Source organism: Grosmannia clavigera, assembly GCF_000143105.1.
Source record: "Grosmannia clavigera kw1407 unplaced genomic scaffold GCSC_140, whole genome shotgun sequence".
Classification (NCBI taxonomy): Eukaryota; Fungi; Ascomycota; class Sordariomycetes; order Ophiostomatales; family Ophiostomataceae; genus Leptographium; species Leptographium clavigerum.
In genome coordinates, this window is record NW_014040801.1 from 2,070,848 (window position 1) to 2,090,299 (window position 19,452).

A 19,452-nucleotide genomic window follows, 5' to 3' on the forward strand; every position below is an offset into this window, starting at 1 on the left:
GGAAACCGGGAAGAAACGATTGGACGGCCGGAACGAGAGAAAATCCGAGACGAGACCTGCCCAAGCCAAGGGTGGTCGCATATTGTACATAGTAGCGCAGTCCAGTGGGTCGCTACTGCAGTACGGCCTAATTTAGTGCTCATGCATCTTTCTGGTAATTCTGACAACCACGCGACTCGACCAAAGAACGGCACATATCAATTCTCGTTCCACGGCGAGCGGACAAGTCTCTGCTGACGCTGGTCGAACTGTCCGACCTGCATCCTGCCAGCCTTATAAATCTGCGACTTCCCCGCCCAGCCCTACAGCCCAAGACCTTCGCGTCCTCTGTTCTCTCTCCTTTTCGCGTTTTCAAAGCGCCTCGAATTCTGGTTCTTCTCACCACAGCCCAATATGAGCTGTTTGTGATCTTTTAGACACACGCATACCCCCACTCTATCTGTTTCCTTGCGCGAAAATAAACCAGGTGCCCCTGGTTCATGCCGCTCGCAGCAACGATTGGGACTGCAGACGCTGCAGCCATGTCTGCGTCTGCGCCAGCGCCTGGCTCGGCTGCCGTTTCTGGGACCGAGACACCTCATCCGGTGACGGTAGCGACGAGGTCTTTCAAAGCCTCTGAGCTACCATTATCGTCCGCTGTCCGGACAGCCATCGAAGGGCTTGTGCACACGTTTAAGAAGAAGGGTGGCTACGATGCCATTCGGAAGCAGACGTGGGAGAAGTTTGAGGCTAGCGTACGTGCTTCCGCGGATGCGTGCACGCTCCATGCTCAGAGAGTGACTGACACAGATCACAGGGCTACGAAGAAAACGTGACGAAGCGCATTCTCGAGATTGCCGAGCAGGAGGTGGAGAGCAATCCGGCCCAGCTTCTGTCCTTGGACCGGGGCAAGGCTGCGGCGCTCATCGACGGTGCCCTGGACCGAGGCAGAGTCTACCAAAACGCCCAGGAGGTCATCGAGGCGCTCATTGACTCGGACGCCATCGAGTCGCATCTCCGCGAGATCCGACGGGCCGAAATTGGCGACGAAGCGGCCTCGGACGAGCTGGCGCGCGGCGCGCGTACGGACGAAGAATATGCCACGGAAACTGCCCAGCGCCGTGCTGAGCGTGAGCGGGTGCGACAGGAGCTGCGCGCAGTGGAAGAGAGCAAGCGTCGGCTGGAGCGAGAGATCCGCGAGAAAGAGGAGGCGCGACGGCGTGAAGAGGAGCGGGAAGCCCGTGAGGCCCGGCGTAAGGAGGAACGTGAAAAGGAAGAGCGGCGTGAGAAGGAGCGAGAAGAGCGACGTCGAGAGCGAGAGCGAGAGCGCGACCGGGAACGGGAACGGGAACGGGAACGCGACCGTGAGAGAGACCGCGAGCGGCGAGAACGGGACAGGGAGCGAGACCGGGATCGAGACAGAGATCGAGATCGAGACCGAGACCGAGATCGCGACAGGAGCAGAGACCGAAGGGGCCGGGACCGAGATCGAGATCGAGATCGAGATCGACGTGATAGAGACACGTCAAAGGACAGCCGGCGTCGGGAAGGCGATCACGAGGTGGCGGGCGGGAAGCCGGAAGAGCTAAAGAAGCAGCTTTCGGGCGAGGAGCTGCAGCGGCTGGAGGAGTTGGCGATGCAGGACCTCCTGCGCGAGAGCAAGGCGTCGCGAGCGGCGAAGCAGCCAGAGATGGAGATCGACGAGACGCTAGCTCCTCCACCACGCAAGGCGATGCCGGCGTCGGCGATCCAGCCGATACGGCGAATCCCACCCAAGGCTCCTGCGGACAATACAAAGGTGCAGCCAGCAGAGAGCGTGGTCAGCGGCAGCAGGCCGGAGCCAAAAGCCCAGGCCCAAATGCAGGCACCTCCGACGGAAGCGAATATTCTGATGCATGAGGGCAAAGGCGGTGTCAAAACTGCTGCAGCCGTGAAATCGTCGCCCAGAACAGAGCCAGCGGTAGTAGCGAAGGACAAGTCCGAGACGAAGCCGGCCAAAGCGACGGACGAGACGGCTAGCGGCAGTGCAAAGACGGCAAAGACGGCCACGCCCGCTCGAGAGCCGTCTCGGCATCGTGATAGAGACACGAGCCGGCACAGCAGGGCATCGGAGCGTCGACGCGGACGGCGTTCAGCATCGCCAGACCGCCGTGGGCGCAGAGATGGGCGGAGTCGATCGATCGGACGGAGACGGGACTATCGCGAACGGAGTCGAAGCGGATCGAGAGCTGGTGACCGGCGGAATGAGAGACGCAGCCGTAGCAGGGAGCACAGGGCAAGGGACAAGGAGGCAACAGGAACAGCAGCAGCAGGGATGTCTGGGATGTCAGGGAAGGTTGATCGCAAAGAGTCGACACGGCGCAGCCGGTCCCGACATGATGCTCGAGATGCGCGGAAACAGACTAGGTCTCCGTCCCGTCGACGAAGAGACTATCGGGAACGCGATCGCAGCACATCGCGGACATCCAAGCCGAAGGACCGCGAAACAGGTACAGGGGGGCCGAGCCGAGCGCGATCGAGATCACGAACAAGGCCGTCGACACGGCGGGAGGACAGGGTAGAGAAGAACGAGAAGAACGAGAAGAACGAAAAGGACCAAAAGGACCAGAGAGAGACATACCGACGGCGGTCGCATTCACGATCCCGCCAGCGCGACGAAAAACGTACGGCGACGGCTTGGGAGAGGAGCCGCTCGCGGGTGCGATCTGATCGACGCAGCCGATCGCCACGAGGAACGGCAGTGGACCGGGCAGAGCGAAAAGAGGCAGAGGCGCGAAAGAGCCGCAGCCGGTCGCCTCCTGGCGGTCCGGGGTCTCTGTCAGCGACGTCGACGACGCGGCCGCCACCAAATCTGGACCGGGACGGACTGGAGGCGTGGAAGCAGGGCGAGGTGAGGAAGCGGGAGCTGGAGGCCAAAGCATATCTGGCAGCACAGAAGGAGGCACGGGAGAAGGGGTTGCCGGTGCCGGGTGTGGACGACAGGCGGAGCACAGGCGGCGTCAGCGCGGGAGCGACGGGGACCAGTGGTGTAGCAGGTGACCGGTCGCCAGAGATGAAGCGCAAGTACGAGCCGGACGAGATTGATCGCTACGTGCCGAAAGAGCGGCGCCACATTGACCGGGCAGTTTCGGGCGGGACGGTGGACCGAGCGGTAGACCGGGCTGCAGGTCGTGATCTGCGTGACTTCCGCAACCGAGACGAGCTGACGGCTCGGCGAAGCAGCCGGTCGCGCAGTCGGAGTCCACGGCGAGAGTACCGGGATCGGGACCGGATTCGAGTTCGCGACGACAGGGACCGTGACCGAGACCGAGACTGGGACCGGGACCGACGAAGTCGACGAGAGAGAAGTCGCAGTCGAGACCACGTGAGAGAGCGAGATCGAGATCGGGATCGGGATCGTGACCGTCCTCGAGACCGAGACCGAGATCGAGATCGAAGCAGAGACCGTGATCGCGACCGGGACAGGAACCGCGACAGGGAGCGGACCCGAGACAGAGACCGGGATCACGATCGAGAACGACACCGCAGCCGCAGCCGCAGCCGAAGACGACGGAGCAGAAGCCGCTGAAGCTGGAAATGGCCTCGAGCGAAGACAGTCGAGGAGACTGACTTGCCTATCTATTGCTTGCAATTTCACCTGCGGAAGGAACGCAGGCACACATGACTGAGGAATTATATAAGCATATATCCAACGGCAGGCGAACAGGCGGACAGGCACACAACATCTATCTAGAAGTACTAATACACACCACATCCTACTTTTTCTGCTTCTTTGGCGGCGGCTGGTCGTCGTCGCCGTCTTCCGACCCAGACTCAAAGTCGTCGTCGCTCAGCTGATCGAGCTCCTGTGCTTGTTCTGGGCGTGTTAGTGTATTGAACAAGGAAAGATGAAAGACGTTTTTGCTTACTAAAGTATTTGATCGCATTGGGCCACAGATCCTCGGCCAGTGTGACAGCCAACGTGTCACCGTCGGGGAAGATGTCGAAGGGGTAGCCGTCGTCGTCGTCGTCGTCATCGTCGTCGTCGTCATCGTCATCGTCGTCATCGTCACCAGCATCGTCGTCGTTGTCGTCGCCATCGTCTTTGCCGTCATCCTTGGCGTCTTCCTTGGCGGCTCCGTGGGCCTGCGCGTTGTCTTCGCCGGCGCTCTTGGCCGCGGCCCTTTCGGCCTGACGGGCCAGCCGGGCAGCGCGCAAGTCGGCTTCGGCAGCACGGCTCTCGCTCTCGGTGATGCGACGGCCGACGTAGCCGAACCAGGCGAAGAAGCTGACGCCGCCCATAGCGGTCTTGTCGAACTTGGCGCGAAGGGCATCCTGAATCGTCTTGGTCTGGGGGTCCTTCCAGGCCTTGACGGCGAGGTCGAGCAGGCCGTCGGTGAGGTCCTTGCCCTTCTTCCAGCGAATCGGCACCGGCTCGCTGACGAGACCAGACCAAGCGGGACCATGGCCGTGGCCGTGGCTATGGCCGGGTTCGTCGTCACAGCCGCAACCGGTCGCCGGCGCCGTTCGGTGCCAAAAGCGCTTCTCCAGCACGCGATCCTCAAAGACGTCGTTGGGCGCAAAGGTGAAGCGGAACGAGAGGCTGCGCGGGTCGCCCGCACCAGCACCAGCACCACCATCCGCCACCGTCTCGAACCGGCTGACCTCGACATCCTCCAGGGCCGACAGCAGGACGTTTGAATCCAGCGGCTGGACGTACTGATCGATCTCGGGCGGCGCCTGCTCGAGAACGAGCGGCCAGAAGTGCGGGATGCGACGGAGGACCTGTGCGCGACGGTCGTACAGCGTGCGCTCCTTGGCGGCCTGGATGCAGACTGGGCGTGTTAGCAGGACAGGAAGAGAGAAGACAAGGGAAAAAGGAAAAGGAACAAGTACGCACGCAGCTCGACGTCAAAGTCTTCAAACTCAGCCTCCAGATCGTCCAGCTCTTCGTACGTGACCGATGAGATCGAAGCTTCGGGCGTGGGAGTAGTCATGGTCGGCGGTGTCAATGGGATCAATGGTCCTGATGGGAAGACAATGTGGGCTGGTGCGACGAGATATACACGAAGCTCGGCGCAATTCGATCGAGTGCTGACTTGGGGTGAAACATGAAGAGGCAAAAAGAGGGAAAGATGAGAGCTCCAGATTTAAGCTTTTTCTGCACTAGTCCGAACATGGCTTAGCACAATTGGAGATTAGAAGAAAAGGCGAGGAGGGACAAAAGAACAAAAGACTAAAAGGAAAAAGAGAGAGGAAATGAACAAGAACAAGAACAAAAAGAAATGAGTTCATGATTCAGCTGCTTTCTGCCTTCTGTCTGTCTTCCTCGGCCTGCCACAGACGAGCACCTGCATCACGCAGCAGCCGGACGTTTTCGGAGCGGCCCATCTTCTCGGCCAGGAAGAGCGGCGTGTTGTCGGCACGATTGCGGACGTGGACACTGGCACCTTGAGTGAGCAGCTCGTGCAAGACGCGGGTGTCGGGGCCGATGGCGGCGAGATGCAGGGCGGTGTTGCCGGCGTAGTCAGCGGCCTTGAGAAGCTCGTAGGGGTGCAAGCTGGCGGCGATGCTGCCGTCATCGGCGAGGAGCATGCGGCGAACAGCTTGGAGATCACCGTTGGCGATAGCGTAACCGAGAACGGCAAAGGCAGATTCTACGGCCGAGAGGCCGGGAACGCGACGCAGAGCGAGCGCACTGGTGGCGGCATCTGGGTTTTCGCGAAGCTCGTCATCCTCGTCAGAGCCACCGTAGACGCCAGGCGGATGGGTGAAGACGGGCTCAGTCAAGACGGTCATCTCGCCACGAAGCGAACGGCCCATGCGAGTCTGGATGTCGGCGACGGAGAGGCCGTCGAGGGCGAGCAGATAGGAGAGCTTGGTCAGGGCGGCCTCGGTAGTCATGTCATGGCCGAAGACGACGCCAGCACGGCTCAGGGCGGTGGCGGGAGCGTAAAGCGGGCTGACGAAGCCGTTGGTGCACTGGCTGACGTTGACGACGACGATGCCACGGAGGACGGCGTCACGGATGACGCGAGTGAGGCTGCCGTCGACACCACCGGGCGCATTGCCCATGCCAAAGGTTTCGAGGATGAGGCCGCGAAGGCCAGGGACGCGGAGGACGGAGTCGAGCATCTCGGGCATGATGCCGGGGAAGATGCGAAAGCAGGCGACGTGAGCGGTGTCGAGATAGGGAGTGACGGCGAAGCGAGCGATGCGGGTAGCACGGCGAACACGCGGCCAGGCGACATCGACGCCGAGGCTAGTGACGCGGGCGAGGGGGGTGGCATTGGGACTAGCAAAGGCCTCGAAAGCGGAGGCGGACACCTTGGTGGTGCGGTTGCCACGGAAGAGGGTGTGATGGAAGAAGAGGCAGACCTCGGGCACGACAAAGGTGCCGGCGACGATGAGCGAGCCGAGCAGATTATCGACGGCATCGCTCTGCAGCGCAAAGATGGAAGCCTGGGAGCCGGTCAGCACGACGGGCTTGCCCAGATCGGCCATCATGAACGAGAGGGCTGAGGCCGTGTAGGCGAGCGAGTCGGTGCCGTGCAGCACGACAAAGCCGTCGAAGCGGTCGTAGTTGGCGTGGATCGTCTGCGCGATCTCCGTCCAGCCGGCCGACGAGATCGAGCTCGAGTCCAGCAGCGGCGCAAATTCGAGCACGGCGTATCGGATGTGCCGGGCATACGCGCTGACGGGCGTGCGCAGGCTGGCGAGTGCGAGCGGCTGGCCGTCCTTGAGGGCCGTCAGTTGCGTCGCCGGTTGGCCGTCATTGAACGAGGGTCGTGGGGCCATGGCGCTCTCGAGGAAACCGTCCATGGGGACGAGACCGTCGGCGGACGGGCGCATGCAGATGGTGCCGCCGGTCATGATGATGAGCACGCGAGACTCGGGGTAGTCTGCGGTAGGATTCATTGTGGGGGGGGGGGGGAAGGAGAGGAGGAGGGGAGGAGAGGAGGAGAGGAGGAGAGGAGGAGAGGAGGGGAGGAGAGGAGGAGAGGATGAGAGGAGGAGAGGAGAGGAGGAGAGGAGGAGAGGAGAGGAGGAGTAGAGGAGAGGAGGGGCGGAGGAGAGGAGAGGAGGAGTAGAGGAGAGGAGGAGTAGAGGAGAGGAGGAGTAGAGGAGAGGAGAGGACGAAAGGGAAAAAAGGATAGAGTAAATGAGAGAGGAGAATAAGGATGGGACAATAAGTAGATGAGAATGGAATAATTGAAAGAAGAGACAAGCAAACGAGACACGAGAAACGATCAGTTGAATGTAATCAACAGCAGAGATGGAGTCGAAATCCAGAAGACCAAGAGACGAAGAACACAAACGACACAAAAAGATCGAAAATCACAACTCTGGCGGTCTAAGATGCAATTCCCATTACCCCATCAGAATTCGCCGTGTAAATTTGTGCTGGCAGATTGTCAAAATAAACTAATCGTCTTGTAAGTCGATAACGATAAGCCACTACTCGCCCAGATCCATCGGATCAGAGCTCTCCTTCTTGATGCTGTCTGCTTTATGGTCGTCTTCCTCTTTCTCTTCCTCTTCCTCTTTCTCTTCCTCTTCCTCTTCCTCTTCCTCTTCCTCTTCCTCTTCTTCCTCTTCTTCCTCGTCTTCCTCGTCTTCCTCGTCCACCTCTTCCACTTCCTCTTCCTCATCCTCCATTTCATCGTAATCATCATAGTCTCCCTCGTCAAAGTCTCCTTCCTCTTCCTCCTCTTCCTCCTCTTCTTCCTCTCTCCCTTCCGCCACCTCTCCCTTCCCTATCTCTCCTTCTTTTTCTGCTCTCCCCTCTTTCTCCTCCCCTCCCATCCGCGTCACATTTCGCTGCTGCTCAATCGGCACCGACACCGATGTCGCTCCCCGTTTCCGCGCCCGCTTCTGCGGCCGTCCGTGGTACGTCTTCACCGCCGTCACCGCTTCTTCTTCTGGCGTGAGCTGCAGGTCCGGCACCGGCACCTTGATCGAACGTACCCCCAGCCGCGGCGTCTCGTCCGCCACCGCCAGCGCCCCCTGGTACGCCTCGTCTGCCACGTCGCGCCCAAACCGGATCGCGATCAGCTTTGCCTTCATCATCGCCTTGGCCTTGGCCCACGTCCCCTGATGGTACCAGCCCGTGCTGACGACGTCGCATGTCGGTCGCCGTGGTGCCCTCGCCAGCATCGCCACCAGCATCGGATCCGTAATGTCGCACACCTGCCAGATCTTGCCGTCGTCACAGTAGCTGCGTCCGTCAAAGATGTGCGTGTCCTGCCGCCCGCTCGCGTGTGTCAGCGGTGTCGTCACCTGCCGCGATTCCGTGCCCGTCGGGCCCCCGTCCCCGATGCTGTGCCAGCACCCGCTCGTCCGGCTTGTCTGCTGCTGCAGCTTGAACAGCAGCGTCTGGTACCGTCCTGCATCCGGCTCCTTGCGTGGGTCGAAGCCGTACCGGATCAGCGTGTCGCGCCAAGGCCCGCCCTTGAACTGGAAGCACACGTGTGCAAAGTACGTCTTCAGCCGGTTCTCCGTGAACAGCAGCCCCATCGCCTCGCTCATGTGGTTCACCAGGCCCCGTCGTGTCCACACCGGCCGCTCCTCCACCACCCGCCGCAGCTCTGCCAGGATCGCGTTCTTGCGTCGTCCCTGCAGCGGAGGAAGCGATGGTGGCGGGCCTGCCGGCACCGGCTCGGCGTCGAACTTGAGAAAGTAGCCACCCAGCGCTGCTCCCACCGTCGAGTTGACCAGCTCCGTCGCTCCGTCGTGTGTCGGAACCTCGCGTACAAACGGGTTCTGGCTGTAAAAATACGAGAACGGCAGCGTCTGCGTCGTGAAGAAGGGCGGCGGCAGTATGTCCACGTTTGGCGGCGCCGCCACTCCTGGCGTCAGCTCGAACTCGCGGATCTTTGACACTGCTCCGTGTTAGCCTGTCGCTCGGACCGTCTGGTCGGAATGGATTAGACTCTACTTACGCTCTCCCGGGAGGATCTTCTCTGTGAACTTGGCCATGAACTGCGAGTCGTGTACAGACTGCTGGAAGTCAAACAGGCCTGCAGCCCGTGTCAGCCTTTGCTGCTGTCCGTAGATACGGCTCTGAACATGTGCCCTTACCCCTGTATCTGTGGCTGTGGTGGATCGTTCCGATCACTTCGACCGTATACTTTCCCGCGTTGTCGCGCATCTTGCGTCTCAGCATCATCCCGTCTCGCTGGCTCAGCGTCGCCCCTGCCAGACCATCACCCTGCACATTAGAGTCAGAGACGTCCTCTTCCCATGGGCCGTGGCCTCCTCTCTTTCGCTTTCTCCCCGTCCTCTTCGGCAGCGTCACGGCCACAACGACGTTGTGCGATGCTGCGTTGTGGGAGGCCAGCGCGCTCGACGACGGGTCCTCGTGCCGCAAGAAGATGGGCACCGACGCGTGCGGCCCATCTGGCTTGACAATCTGGCGAGATTAGTAACCCGGTCAGACATGTGGCATCAGGCCGGCGACCGCTCACCCTCCTGTAGTCGGCATTCAGCCCCAACGTGTCAATGCCCCGGTCGAGCGTCTTCAGCAACGCAGGATGCTCGAGCGCCGCAAGCTTCCTGGTCGGGATCCCATACGCAGGCGCGGTTTCGCCTGTGCTAGCCATCTGGATCACGAACAGTCCGCACCGAGGCTGCTGTATAACACTTCACCGAGCTGTGCCTTCTCTTCTTTTGGCTAGCTCTCACATTCAGACGAGCAACCTCACACACAGTATTCGCACTGTACACACACACTATACAATCACGAGACCGTGCGCTCCGTGCGTCTCCCACTGTGATGCGTCGCTCCTTCTACTTTCAACAGCTGCCAGCAGCAACACAGCCCATGAAGCCAGCATGCATCCCTTTCCTGAGTGCGTGCATCAGACATATGTCTAGAGTGGAGCTCGTGTTGACGATGTCGTAAACAGATAGCAAGACATACGCTTCGTCTCCAAATTCACCTCTCGCTACCAACGAGGTCTCTTCGCTCCATTCACCTCCAACCTCCACGCTCGGTCTCCACCTCCAACGCCACGGTGCATCCCATGAGACTTCCAAGTACGAGTAATATCGCATCTTGCTCGAGCAGTAAGATAACTGCATTCCACCCTGTGGTTGGCCCAGCCATCCCAATGCCGTGTCTTGCATCTTCCCTTTTCCTACCTCTGCTCGCTGATTCCTGACTTTGGTCCGTATTCATCCCTCTAGCCTGTCTACCAAATCCTGTCCTCCTGACTTGATCTCCGACGGGGGCAGCTTAGACCGCCAGATCTAGCGTGGCTTCTCTGCACAAAACGGCTCAAGCCTGCTTTTATTAGCACTTGATTGCAAGAAACCACCACTACTACCACCCAACGACTCTGCTCGCCTCTTCATCACTCCGGTCCCACGTCTCACCTTGGCCCCGCAAACAATTCCCAGGCCTTCGTCTCCCCGACCCAAACATTCCCACCACAGCTCCGGCATCCAGATACTGAAAAATAGACGCAGGAGCTGCAGACGACGGCAGAAAGGCAGAATAGCACAAAAAGACAAAAGCCACAGCCCGACACAGCCGAGCAGCAGCAGCAGACGACCAGAACGCCCGGCGAACAGAACACCCGCTCACGCCCACCACCTGTTGTGCCTCTCCGTCCCTGAGAGCAGACTGCCCCGGTGGCTGCGCCCCAAATCGATGTTCTCCAAACTCAAACTGAAGCGCGAGGTTTGTTCATCTTGATCACACTGCATCTCCCGCGTCTCTTCACGTCGCCAGTGCCTGCCTCTCGACCGCCACTTGCCATCCCCTCCTTTCTCGCTCTCTCTCCCCATATCGCCCTCTTTTTCCTCTCTGCCAAAGTCCGAAAAGCAAAACGCTCTCTCTTGCTGATCTAGCTGTCATTGCTGCTCCCCTACCTCCATCCTTGCCCTTCTTATCCCTCCCGTCCCCTGCTGCCGCTTTTCGAGCGCTCTACGTCAAAACTGGCCACTATCCTGCCAATTCCCGCCCTGCAATCATACCGCTAAACCAGACACGGCTGTGACACGAAATAAACACACACGAACGCTCTCTGCTTTCACTTCATCCCGACGCGGCAGAAACAGTCTTCGCGCACCTGCTACCGACCTGCGCCTCTCTACGCGTGCCTAGTACCGACCTATCCAGCTGTCGCGGAATTGACCCTGCCATATTCTACTGCCGTCGGACCACATCAACAGCAAGAGCCACTGCAAGATCCATCCAAAAGGCCCCCTATAACAAGCCGGCACCACAACAGTGCGCCTGACAGCAAACTTGTCGTGTACACCTTGCTTTCGCCCAATTTACTTCCCCTTGCATACTTCTCCGCTTCTCTCTTCGCTACCAACACCATCTTCTGCCATTCCCCTCAGGCATTTGCTACAATCAGCAAATCCCACCCTCAACCACCAACCCTTTTCCTACGCTCCTTGAAACTACCAAGATGAGACGGTTAAGCCAGAGAGTCAGTTTGAATGCTCTTGTTGCATTCTGGGCGCGCATTCCCCCGCGGAAGACGATGGGGTCCCACCGAGAGACGTGTTCTGATGCCCGGCTTACCACTGCTTGCTAACGTCTTATCTGTCTTGTAGCTTTCGCGAAGCAAGGATCCGAACAAGTCGTCCAAGAAAAACAAAGACTCCAAGGACGGCACCTCTTCGCCTTCGAACTCCTCGACTGCAGCGAGCCAATCCCCCGTCCTCACGCCGTCCTCCTCTACCTCTACACTCAATGACATCCGCAACAAGCCTCTGCCGCCGAGCAACACGAATCCAATCAGCGCGCTCGGTAGCATTGTCGGCATCGGCTCCAGCGACCATGGCAATGGCAGCACGCCGTCAGGGCAGGCACCGCATGCCGGAGCCCTGAATGGCGCCCAGCCAGCCGCGGCCGCTTCGGACCGCTTCAACACCATGGGTGCCACGCAGCCGGGCTCAAACGGGGGCGGCAATGCAGCTGCAGGCAACGACTCTCCTGGTCGCCTGGGACAGCTCCCACCTACCGTCATTGTTAGCCCGAGTGCGCCAGTAAGCTCTGTTCACTTGCGCGATTATTGCTTGCCTCGATCCATCCGTGCATCACTGACAGCTCGTCTAGCATGTGCCTCCGCCGGGATCCGCTGAGACGATGCCACACGATCTGGCCCCACCAAAGGCTGGCCAGAAGTCAGGGGCCTATGATCGCCTGCTGCAGTCGACACCGAAAGATGTGCCCGAAGGGATTCGGACGCCCAAGCGACAGCACTCGTCCCGCTTCGACATCTCGTCCCACCGCGAGCTGGACAAGCTGCCGGGCTTCCATGAAGTCCCGCCCAACCGCCGGCAGGACCTGTTCATGCAGAAGATCGACCAGTGCAATGTCATCTTTGACTTCAACGACGCCAGCTCCGACATGAAGTCAAAGGAGATCAAGCGTCTGGCGCTTCACGAGCTGCTCGACTATGTCGCCAACAACCGACAGGTCATCACTGAGCCAATGTACCCTCGTGTCGTGGAGATGTTCGCCAAGAACCTCTTCCGGCCTATCCCCCCGCCGGTCAACCCCCAGGGCGAGGCATTTGATCCCGAGGAGGACGAGCCTGTGCTAGAGGTCGCATGGCCCCATATCCAGGTTGTCTACGAGTTCTTCCTCCGTTTCATCGAGAGCCAGGACTTCAACACGAACATTGCCAAGGCCTACATAGATCACAGCTTTGTGCTGCAGCTGCTGGAACTCTTCGACTCAGAAGACCCCCGCGAGCGTGATTTTCTCAAGACGACCCTGCACCGAATTTATGGCAAGTTCCTCAACCTGCGGTCGTTTATCCGACGCTCGATCAACAACGTCTTCTTCCAGTTCACGTATGAGACTGAGCGCTTCAACGGCATCGCTGAGCTGCTCGAGATTCTCGGCTCGATCATCAATGGATTTGCTCTGCCGCTGAAGGAGGAGCATAAGCTATTCCTTACACGCGTCCTCCTCCCGCTCCACAAGGTCAAGAGCCTCAGCATGTACCACCCACAACTGGCGTACTGTATCGTCCAATTCCTAGAAAAGGATGCCTCACTGACTGAAGATGTTTGTCCAATGGCCCCACCGTAGACCTATCCGTGCTACTGGTATGGTTGCTAACCCGTCGCCAGGTTGTCCTTGGGCTCTTGAGATACTGGCCAAAGGTGAACAGTACCAAGGAAGTCATGTTTCTGAACGAGATCGAAGACATATTCGAGGTCATGGACCCGGCCGAGTTTGCCAAGGTGCAGGAGCCATTGTTTCATCAGCTGGCCAAGTCCGTTGCCAGCCCGCACTTCCAAGTGGCAGAGCGGGCGCTGTATTTCTGGAACAACGAGTACTTCTGCAATCTCGTGAGCGACAATGTGGAGATCATCCTGCCCATCATGTTTGCGCCTTTGTATGAGAATTCAAAGGGCCACTGGAACCGGTACGGAACCCTGTCGAGGATGATGACCTAGCATAGGTGCTAACATTGGTCGCAGAACGATCCACGGCATGGTTTACAATGCCATGAAGCTGTTTATGGAGATCAACCCACAGCTGTTTGACGACTGCTCGCACGAATATACAGAGCACCAACAGACGGCTGGCGCAAGGGAAGCGCTCCGCGAGCGCAAGTGGGCGACGATCGAGGGACAGGCGAACCAGAGGAAGCAGGCCAACGGCGCAGACAAGGCTGAGCCAGGGGCACGCCCGCAGGGAGGCGGGATGCCGCGACTAGACGAAAACGATGCCGAGGACAACCAGAAACGGCTGGACTCGCTCAAGCTACAAGACAATGACCGCAATGCCCGGCGGCCGGCAACGGTGGCGGTGCGTGAGAGACAGGACTCGACGGGATCCCTGCTGAACCAGCGGTGATAATTCTGGGGCGCTTCTTGTCCCGTCGGTCACCCAGTCACGAAAGCACGAAATAATGCCTGTGTGCGTTTGGGGCTCCCGTATGCCAGCAACATCTGGGCAGCAACCACACACGGAGCGTTGCTTCTTTTCTCACTTCTTTTAGCCCCCTTTCTTTCGCGCTGCAGATGCTACTGTCTGCGGCATTGTCGGTCAACTTGGGATATGGGTTTGCGAAGTGTAATCTTTTTCAACTCTTATTTGGTTCCTCTTTTTTTCTTCTACTTTATATACTGCCCGTGAACGGGAGATGGGGGAGGGTTGACAGTATTGATGATGCATCGTTGTGGTTATCCCTTTTCTGTATCTGCCCCCGTTTTGAAGGACCGCAGCTCGTCCAGCCTCAGTTAATCTTCAGCGACGTCGTGTCCAAAGCATGGGCTTCTGTCCAGAGCGGACACCAAATGCAGAAAAGGCAGGCAATCTGAGCAGCGCAGGACGGAGGAGCCGTTTGGCGGACATGGAAGCACTGGGCACGAAAAGAATTGTTCTTTTACGATATGAGGAAACAAAAGTACAGCCGGCAGGAATGATTCAGGTGTTGGTCTGTTCGTTGTTCAGGATTCGTCTGTGGTGACGGTATGGAGAACGTGCAGAGAGCCAAGAACAGTCGACAGGGCTGTTGGGAGAATCTGTCAGAAGTAGCAGGCAGGATAGACACATGCGAAGTTCCTTTCAGTGCAATGGTTTTGTTTTATTTTCAGGCTGCCAAATAGAACCCAACACGATGAGAAACAAGAAGGCTCGGGCCAAAGAAATCAACAGTCTCTCTCACTTTCTCTCTATGAGCTCATCATCGCTGTGCACCCCATCCTCCCTGCTGCGATGCGTAGGGGTTCGGAGGCAGCCATGGTTGAGTCTGCTGTTGCTGCTGTTGCTGCTGTTGCTGCTGTTGCTGCTGTTGCTGCTGGTGCTGCTGCAGATGTGGTGGAGGCGGTAAATGTGGAGGCCAAGGGCCCCAGGCCGCAGCCGGACCACTGTTGATGCTGCTGCTGCCTCCGGCCATTGGAGGTGGCTGGGGTACCCATGACTGTCCAACTGCCAGCATATGTGGTGGAGGAGGGGGGAAGGGGATCGGCGGCGGCCACGGGCCATTGTAGTTGGGCGGAGGCGGCGGCAGTGGTGGCATGGCAGCAAAAGTCGCTCCAGCTGCAAACGAAGCTGGCGGGAGCGGGATTGGGGGAAATGGCACGCGGCCGCTGCTGTCAAACCGCGGAGGCGGTGGCGGTGACGATGCCGACGGAACTGCTCCAGGAAACCGGTGGCTGCCGTAGACTTCTGATCGCGGCGGCGGCGAGGGCGAGTATCGATCTCTGCTTGCGTATCGGGGTGACCGAGACCGTGATCGAGACTGTGATCGAGACCTGGATCTAGATCTGAACCGAGACCTGGAACGAGACCTGTCCAGCCCGCGATGTCGATTGTGGTTGTGTCGGTGGTGGCTGTGGCTCCTAGAATACTGCTTTTGACGATGAGTGTTTCTGTTCTCATCGTCTTCGTCCACATTATCGTGGTCATTTGCAGATGGCGAATATGGGGACCGAGATGTCCGAGACCGGGACCGAGACCGGGACAAGGACCGAGACCGGTTTCTGGCAAAACGGCGATGGTCATCACGATGACGGGACGGCGAGGCTGAACGTCCATGGCCACGACTGGGGACACGCAGCCGAGATGAACTGTGGCTCCCTCCATCCTTGTTCTGCGACGTCACGCGACGTCGTTTGTAGGCCGGCACTGACGAGTCCCTGCTATCGTGGCTGCTATGGCTGTAGCTGCGACTCCGGCGGAGACGTCCCCGATGGTCGTCCATCTCCGACGGCGACGGAGGCTCTAGTTGCGACCGTTGCTGTTGCTGTTGCTGTTGCTGCGGCTGCTCCTGCGGCTGCTGTCGTCCTTGCCGTCGCGCCCTCATCTTCTGGCAAAAAGCCCGTGACCAGCCGTAGTATGTGTCGCCGTCGAGCACCTCACCGCTGAAGACGTCCAGCTCGATGTGCTCACCCATGGGGTCGATGTCGAGCCCAGCGTCGGTGGCCATCTCGCCCAGGCTGTCTTCGCCTCGGTCCGTGCCAAAGATGCGCTGCACGTCGGCCAGCAGCTTCTGAACGCTGTCGACCAGCGCCGGTACAGCCGGCCCACGTTGCATCGGCACCGGCTTTATGGCTGACGGATTCATCGGCCGGGTCGAGTTGGGCTCGAGGACGGCCAGCCAGGTGGCCGCTGGCAGGTCATACCACGGCGTAGACAGGTCGCCGTGCGCGGCTGGCAGCACATAGGGCTGTTCCTTTGGCAGGGCCGACAGCTGAGACGGCCTATTCGCGTTCGTTTGCGCCAGGCTCTGCCCTTGCTCTGACAACACAGGGCCTTCGTCGGCCGCTTCTCGCAGCTTTGTCAGTGTCTCCGGTGGAAAGTATCTTTTTTCGGACCAAAGACCAAGCAGGGCTCGGATCTTGTGCAGCTGCTTGGGTGCTTGAGCGAACGAGGCTGCGCTTCGGACGAGAAGAACGAGAGATGACCCCAAGCCACGGGCAAACACATCATTGTGATCGCGAATTGTGGTGTGGTACAGCGTATCGCTGACGATGTAGAGCAGGTGCAGCCGCCTCCGGCGATCTGACGTCTGCTTGTCCGAGCCGGGGGCCGGTATGGCTGCAGCTGCAGCTGTCGGCGCAGTGCTGAAGGAGTCGGCCAGGGTGGCCAGATACTTTCCAAGGGCCAGTGTTCGGTTTGACGATCGGGCTACATGTTGTAGAATCCATTGTTTGCAGGTCTGAGAAGAAGAGAAGAAGGAATGCACCGAAGTGGCAAAGCCCTCCGCCAGGACGGGCAATGCCAGAGAGCAGGTGAACCTTTAGCCGCAGCCCGACGATATGGAGGGGAGATGAGACGAAGAAAGAACAAGGGAAGAAACGCGTGCAGGACATGAAAGTGTGTCTCAAACCTGAACATTGCCTGGCGAGCAACGCGTCGTGGCCGAGCCCAGCAGATAGTGGAGCGTGTCAATGTCCTCGCGTGAGCACGGATCGGGGTCGGCACGGAAGAGGGCGGCCGACAGGCTGGCCTTGGCGATGGCGAGCTTCGCCGCAGCCCCAGCTGAGGCTGCCATCATGTTTGCGAAGAGCAGCCGAGGCGGGCGACGAAGGAGGCGTGGCCGAGGACAAGAGACCGGTCGAGTCTGGCGCAGACCGTGCTAATACGTTTGTGTCGTGCAGATAGGGTGTGTGCAGGTAGATGGCATTTCTTTCGGTGCCTATACGTGGAGGCGTTCGTGGTGAATGGGTTCGATGCAACAGAAACACAACGATCTTTAGACAAGCTCGTTTTTCCTACATATCACACAGGCTGAGAACAAGTGTCCTAATCAAGCTTAGCGTGTATGCACAGGTTATATGGGGCGTACTTTACGTCAGTGGCTCGAGACCAGATCTGGTTGGTCGGTCGTGGCTGCCACACTGCGAACATCGTACGATTCCAGCCCTTGCAAAACCCCAATCCTTGCTGGTCACTTGCTGTTTATTTGCATATTGTACATGAGCCCGTGCCGTTTGTGTGCGCATAAGCAAGAAAAGAAAAAAGGTATCTGGTAGAGTACAAAGGTCCGGCATGTTGCAGCTGTCGCTAGTTCTCCGACCTGTGCTCCCTCGCCTATTCCCCTCTTTGGCTCCCTGCTCTTGACTCTTTTCAGGCCGGGTCATTTTCTATCCATTGTCAGCTCTGCGGGCTTCTGCCTCAGGAGAACCTGTCGCCCTTGGTACTTCGAAACGGCACGGTACTCTCGTACTTGCTCTTCTCCAGCACCCGCTGCCCTTCGGTTGCTGGAGCGTGTCTTGTCGGCGCTGGATCCGAGCTGGATTCCTGGCTGGGCGATCCGGCCGTGTCCGTCCGCGCGGCGTCGCCATTGAAGGCCGCCGTGCGCTCGAGCGACTCGGCCATCGACTTGCGCTGCCGCTGCTCGTTGAGCCGCGCCATGCGATCAGCATTGATGCTGCGCTTGGCAAAGACGTACGCGACACCGCCGGCTGCAGGGAGAATTGGTGTTAGTGGCAAACGGTCTTGATTCTTTTTTTTCTTTGCTTCTTGTCGTTGCGCCGCGCCTGTCTGGGTTCAGAAATGCCTACCGGCGCAGAGAGAGCCCCATCCAAACCTGCTCGGCCACCGGGTTAGCAGTCGTAGACGAGTCGGCCAGGACAGACGACCAGGCCGGCAGTGTCGGCTGAAAAGACCAGGCAAGAAGCAACGTACCAGAAAGATTTAACCTGGTCATGGAAACACGGCGGGGTCAGCAATGCGAATGTCTGGCTGTGGCGCTCCCGGTTCAGCCCCGCTTCCCTGTGGCTATTCACTCACCGTGTTCATCTTGTCGTTGTGCAATGAGTTTGCCTTGGGGAGAAAGAGAAGAAAGACGGGCAGATGTCGAGCCAGAGCGAATTGTAGTGATTAAAATATGGAGCATGGAACCGATCACGTGACCCGAAGCCAACCCGGTATAAACCGATGTCGGCCGCCTTCGCCGCGAGACGGAGCGCATAGGTCATCGGAGCTGGAAGCCGGTGTTTCTGATGACTCAGAAAGGCTCAACGGGTATCAGTTTTGGGCTCAATCCAAAAGGACATCGAAACACGGTTCGGGGCCGTTGCTATACGAGGATTGCTCCGGTGGCTGCAGAACGACCGGGCGGCAGCCGGAGACGGCGCCACCGACGGTACTACCGGCAACGCGGTGGGGGCGGCAATGAGAAAAGGGGCACGGCTTCGAGCGAGATGAACAGGCTGGCATGGCCTGAGGTCGGAGGCGGTGGTTTGGTGTAATGTGATTGGATCCACACTTTAGGCAGAAGCACATCTGACAGAGGGCACGCGGACGGGCTGAGACGCTGAAGAGCAGTGGACGAGCCGTGGTCCAGACGCTGAAACGGTCCTGGTTCTGGACCGAATCCACGGGCGGCCTGCCCTGGGTCCCTGGGTCCCCTGGGTCTCTGGGCCCCCCCTTGGGGCCCCTTTATTTTTTTGATTGCCGCAGAGCACTCCGTACTCCGTACTCCTATAATACGAGGCTTACAAGGCAGTTTATTTTGGTAACAGCGCCCGGTCAGCTGACCGCCCCACTGCCAGGCAGTGCCTGCCTGCCTGCCTGCCTGCCTGCTAGGCCAGGGCGCAGTTTCCAAGGCGGTGACGTCGGGAAGAAGGCCCAGCTTCCCAGCAAGCCAGGAACAAACAAGACGGAGACGAGGACACATCCCATCCCATCCCATCGTCATCGCCATCGACCAGCCGGCATCATCAACCTCGCCCACCACTGTCGGCACCTCGCTCGCTCTGCTGGCGCACCCATCCCGACTCGGCCACGCCTGTCCCCCTCCAGCCCAGGCCGTGTTGTCTCTCTTTCCCCTCCAACCGTCCTGCAATTCACCCCCACCGCTGGCCAGCCACCCACTCTCACTACAGGACCTGCACTGACTGGCCTTTCACCGGCGAATTGCCGAATCCACTCCTCCTGCCTCCCGGCTTGGCATCTGCAACTTCTCCCCGGACTTGCGTCTGCTCCTGGGACCCACTCGATCCTCTCTCAAAACCTGTTGTCATCTATCGCCTCCCCCTCCCCCCTTTTGACAGCTGCTACAG

General features: G+C 59.2%; 7 protein-coding genes across 7 annotated transcripts; 2 read left to right on the forward strand and 5 right to left on the reverse strand.

Annotated features, from left to right (window-relative positions):
* Positions 1 to 479: 479 nt before the first annotated feature.
* Positions 480 to 3,588, forward strand: CMQ_1592 (arginine rich protein; the record flags this gene model as incomplete). Its single annotated transcript, XM_014318671.1, has 4 exons — positions 480 to 734; positions 797 to 1,343; positions 1,530 to 3,343; positions 3,508 to 3,588. The coding sequence occupies 4 exons, from the start codon at positions 480 to 482 to the stop codon at positions 3,586 to 3,588; spliced, it is 2,697 nt and encodes an 898-aa protein (XP_014174146.1).
* A 146-nt stretch (positions 3,589 to 3,734) lies between these two features.
* CMQ_1106 (nap family protein) lies at positions 3,735 to 4,955 on the reverse strand (the record flags this gene model as incomplete). The annotated part of the gene is made up of 3 exons (XM_014318185.1): positions 3,735 to 3,835; positions 3,888 to 4,793; positions 4,859 to 4,955. 3 exons carry the CDS (start codon positions 4,953 to 4,955, stop codon positions 3,735 to 3,737), a joined length of 1,104 nt encoding a protein of 367 aa, XP_014173660.1.
* A 301-nt stretch (positions 4,956 to 5,256) lies between these two features.
* On the reverse strand, positions 5,257 to 6,876 carry CMQ_490 (lysophospholipase-like protein; the record flags this gene model as incomplete). Its single annotated transcript, XM_014317569.1, has 1 exon — positions 5,257 to 6,876. One exon carries the CDS (start codon positions 6,874 to 6,876, stop codon positions 5,257 to 5,259), a length of 1,620 nt encoding a protein of 539 aa, XP_014173044.1.
* A 540-nt stretch (positions 6,877 to 7,416) lies between these two features.
* CMQ_1323 (RNA polymerase 3 transcription factor) lies at positions 7,417 to 9,560 on the reverse strand (the record flags this gene model as incomplete). The annotated part of the gene is made up of 4 exons (XM_014318402.1): positions 7,417 to 8,840; positions 8,901 to 8,978; positions 9,040 to 9,370; positions 9,426 to 9,560. 4 exons carry the CDS (start codon positions 9,558 to 9,560, stop codon positions 7,417 to 7,419), a joined length of 1,968 nt encoding a protein of 655 aa, XP_014173877.1.
* A 1,821-nt stretch (positions 9,561 to 11,381) lies between these two features.
* On the forward strand, positions 11,382 to 13,792 carry CMQ_439 (serine/threonine-protein phosphatase 2a; the record flags this gene model as incomplete). Its single annotated transcript, XM_014317518.1, has 5 exons — positions 11,382 to 11,402; positions 11,530 to 11,964; positions 12,035 to 12,994; positions 13,060 to 13,358; positions 13,414 to 13,792. 5 exons carry the CDS (start codon positions 11,382 to 11,384, stop codon positions 13,790 to 13,792), a joined length of 2,094 nt encoding a protein of 697 aa, XP_014172993.1.
* Positions 13,793 to 14,624: 832 nt separating this feature from the next.
* Positions 14,625 to 16,940, reverse strand: CMQ_1411 (uncharacterized protein; the record flags this gene model as incomplete). The annotated part of the gene is made up of 2 exons (XM_014318490.1): positions 14,625 to 16,601; positions 16,773 to 16,940. 2 exons carry the CDS (start codon positions 16,938 to 16,940, stop codon positions 14,625 to 14,627), a joined length of 2,145 nt encoding a protein of 714 aa, XP_014173965.1.
* Positions 16,941 to 17,560: 620 nt separating this feature from the next.
* Positions 17,561 to 18,187, reverse strand: CMQ_755 (uncharacterized protein; the record flags this gene model as incomplete). The annotated part of the gene is made up of 4 exons (XM_014317834.1): positions 17,561 to 17,850; positions 17,950 to 17,975; positions 18,074 to 18,087; positions 18,179 to 18,187. 4 exons carry the CDS (start codon positions 18,185 to 18,187, stop codon positions 17,561 to 17,563), a joined length of 339 nt encoding a protein of 112 aa, XP_014173309.1.
* Between the last annotated feature and the right edge of the window lie 1,265 nt (positions 18,188 to 19,452).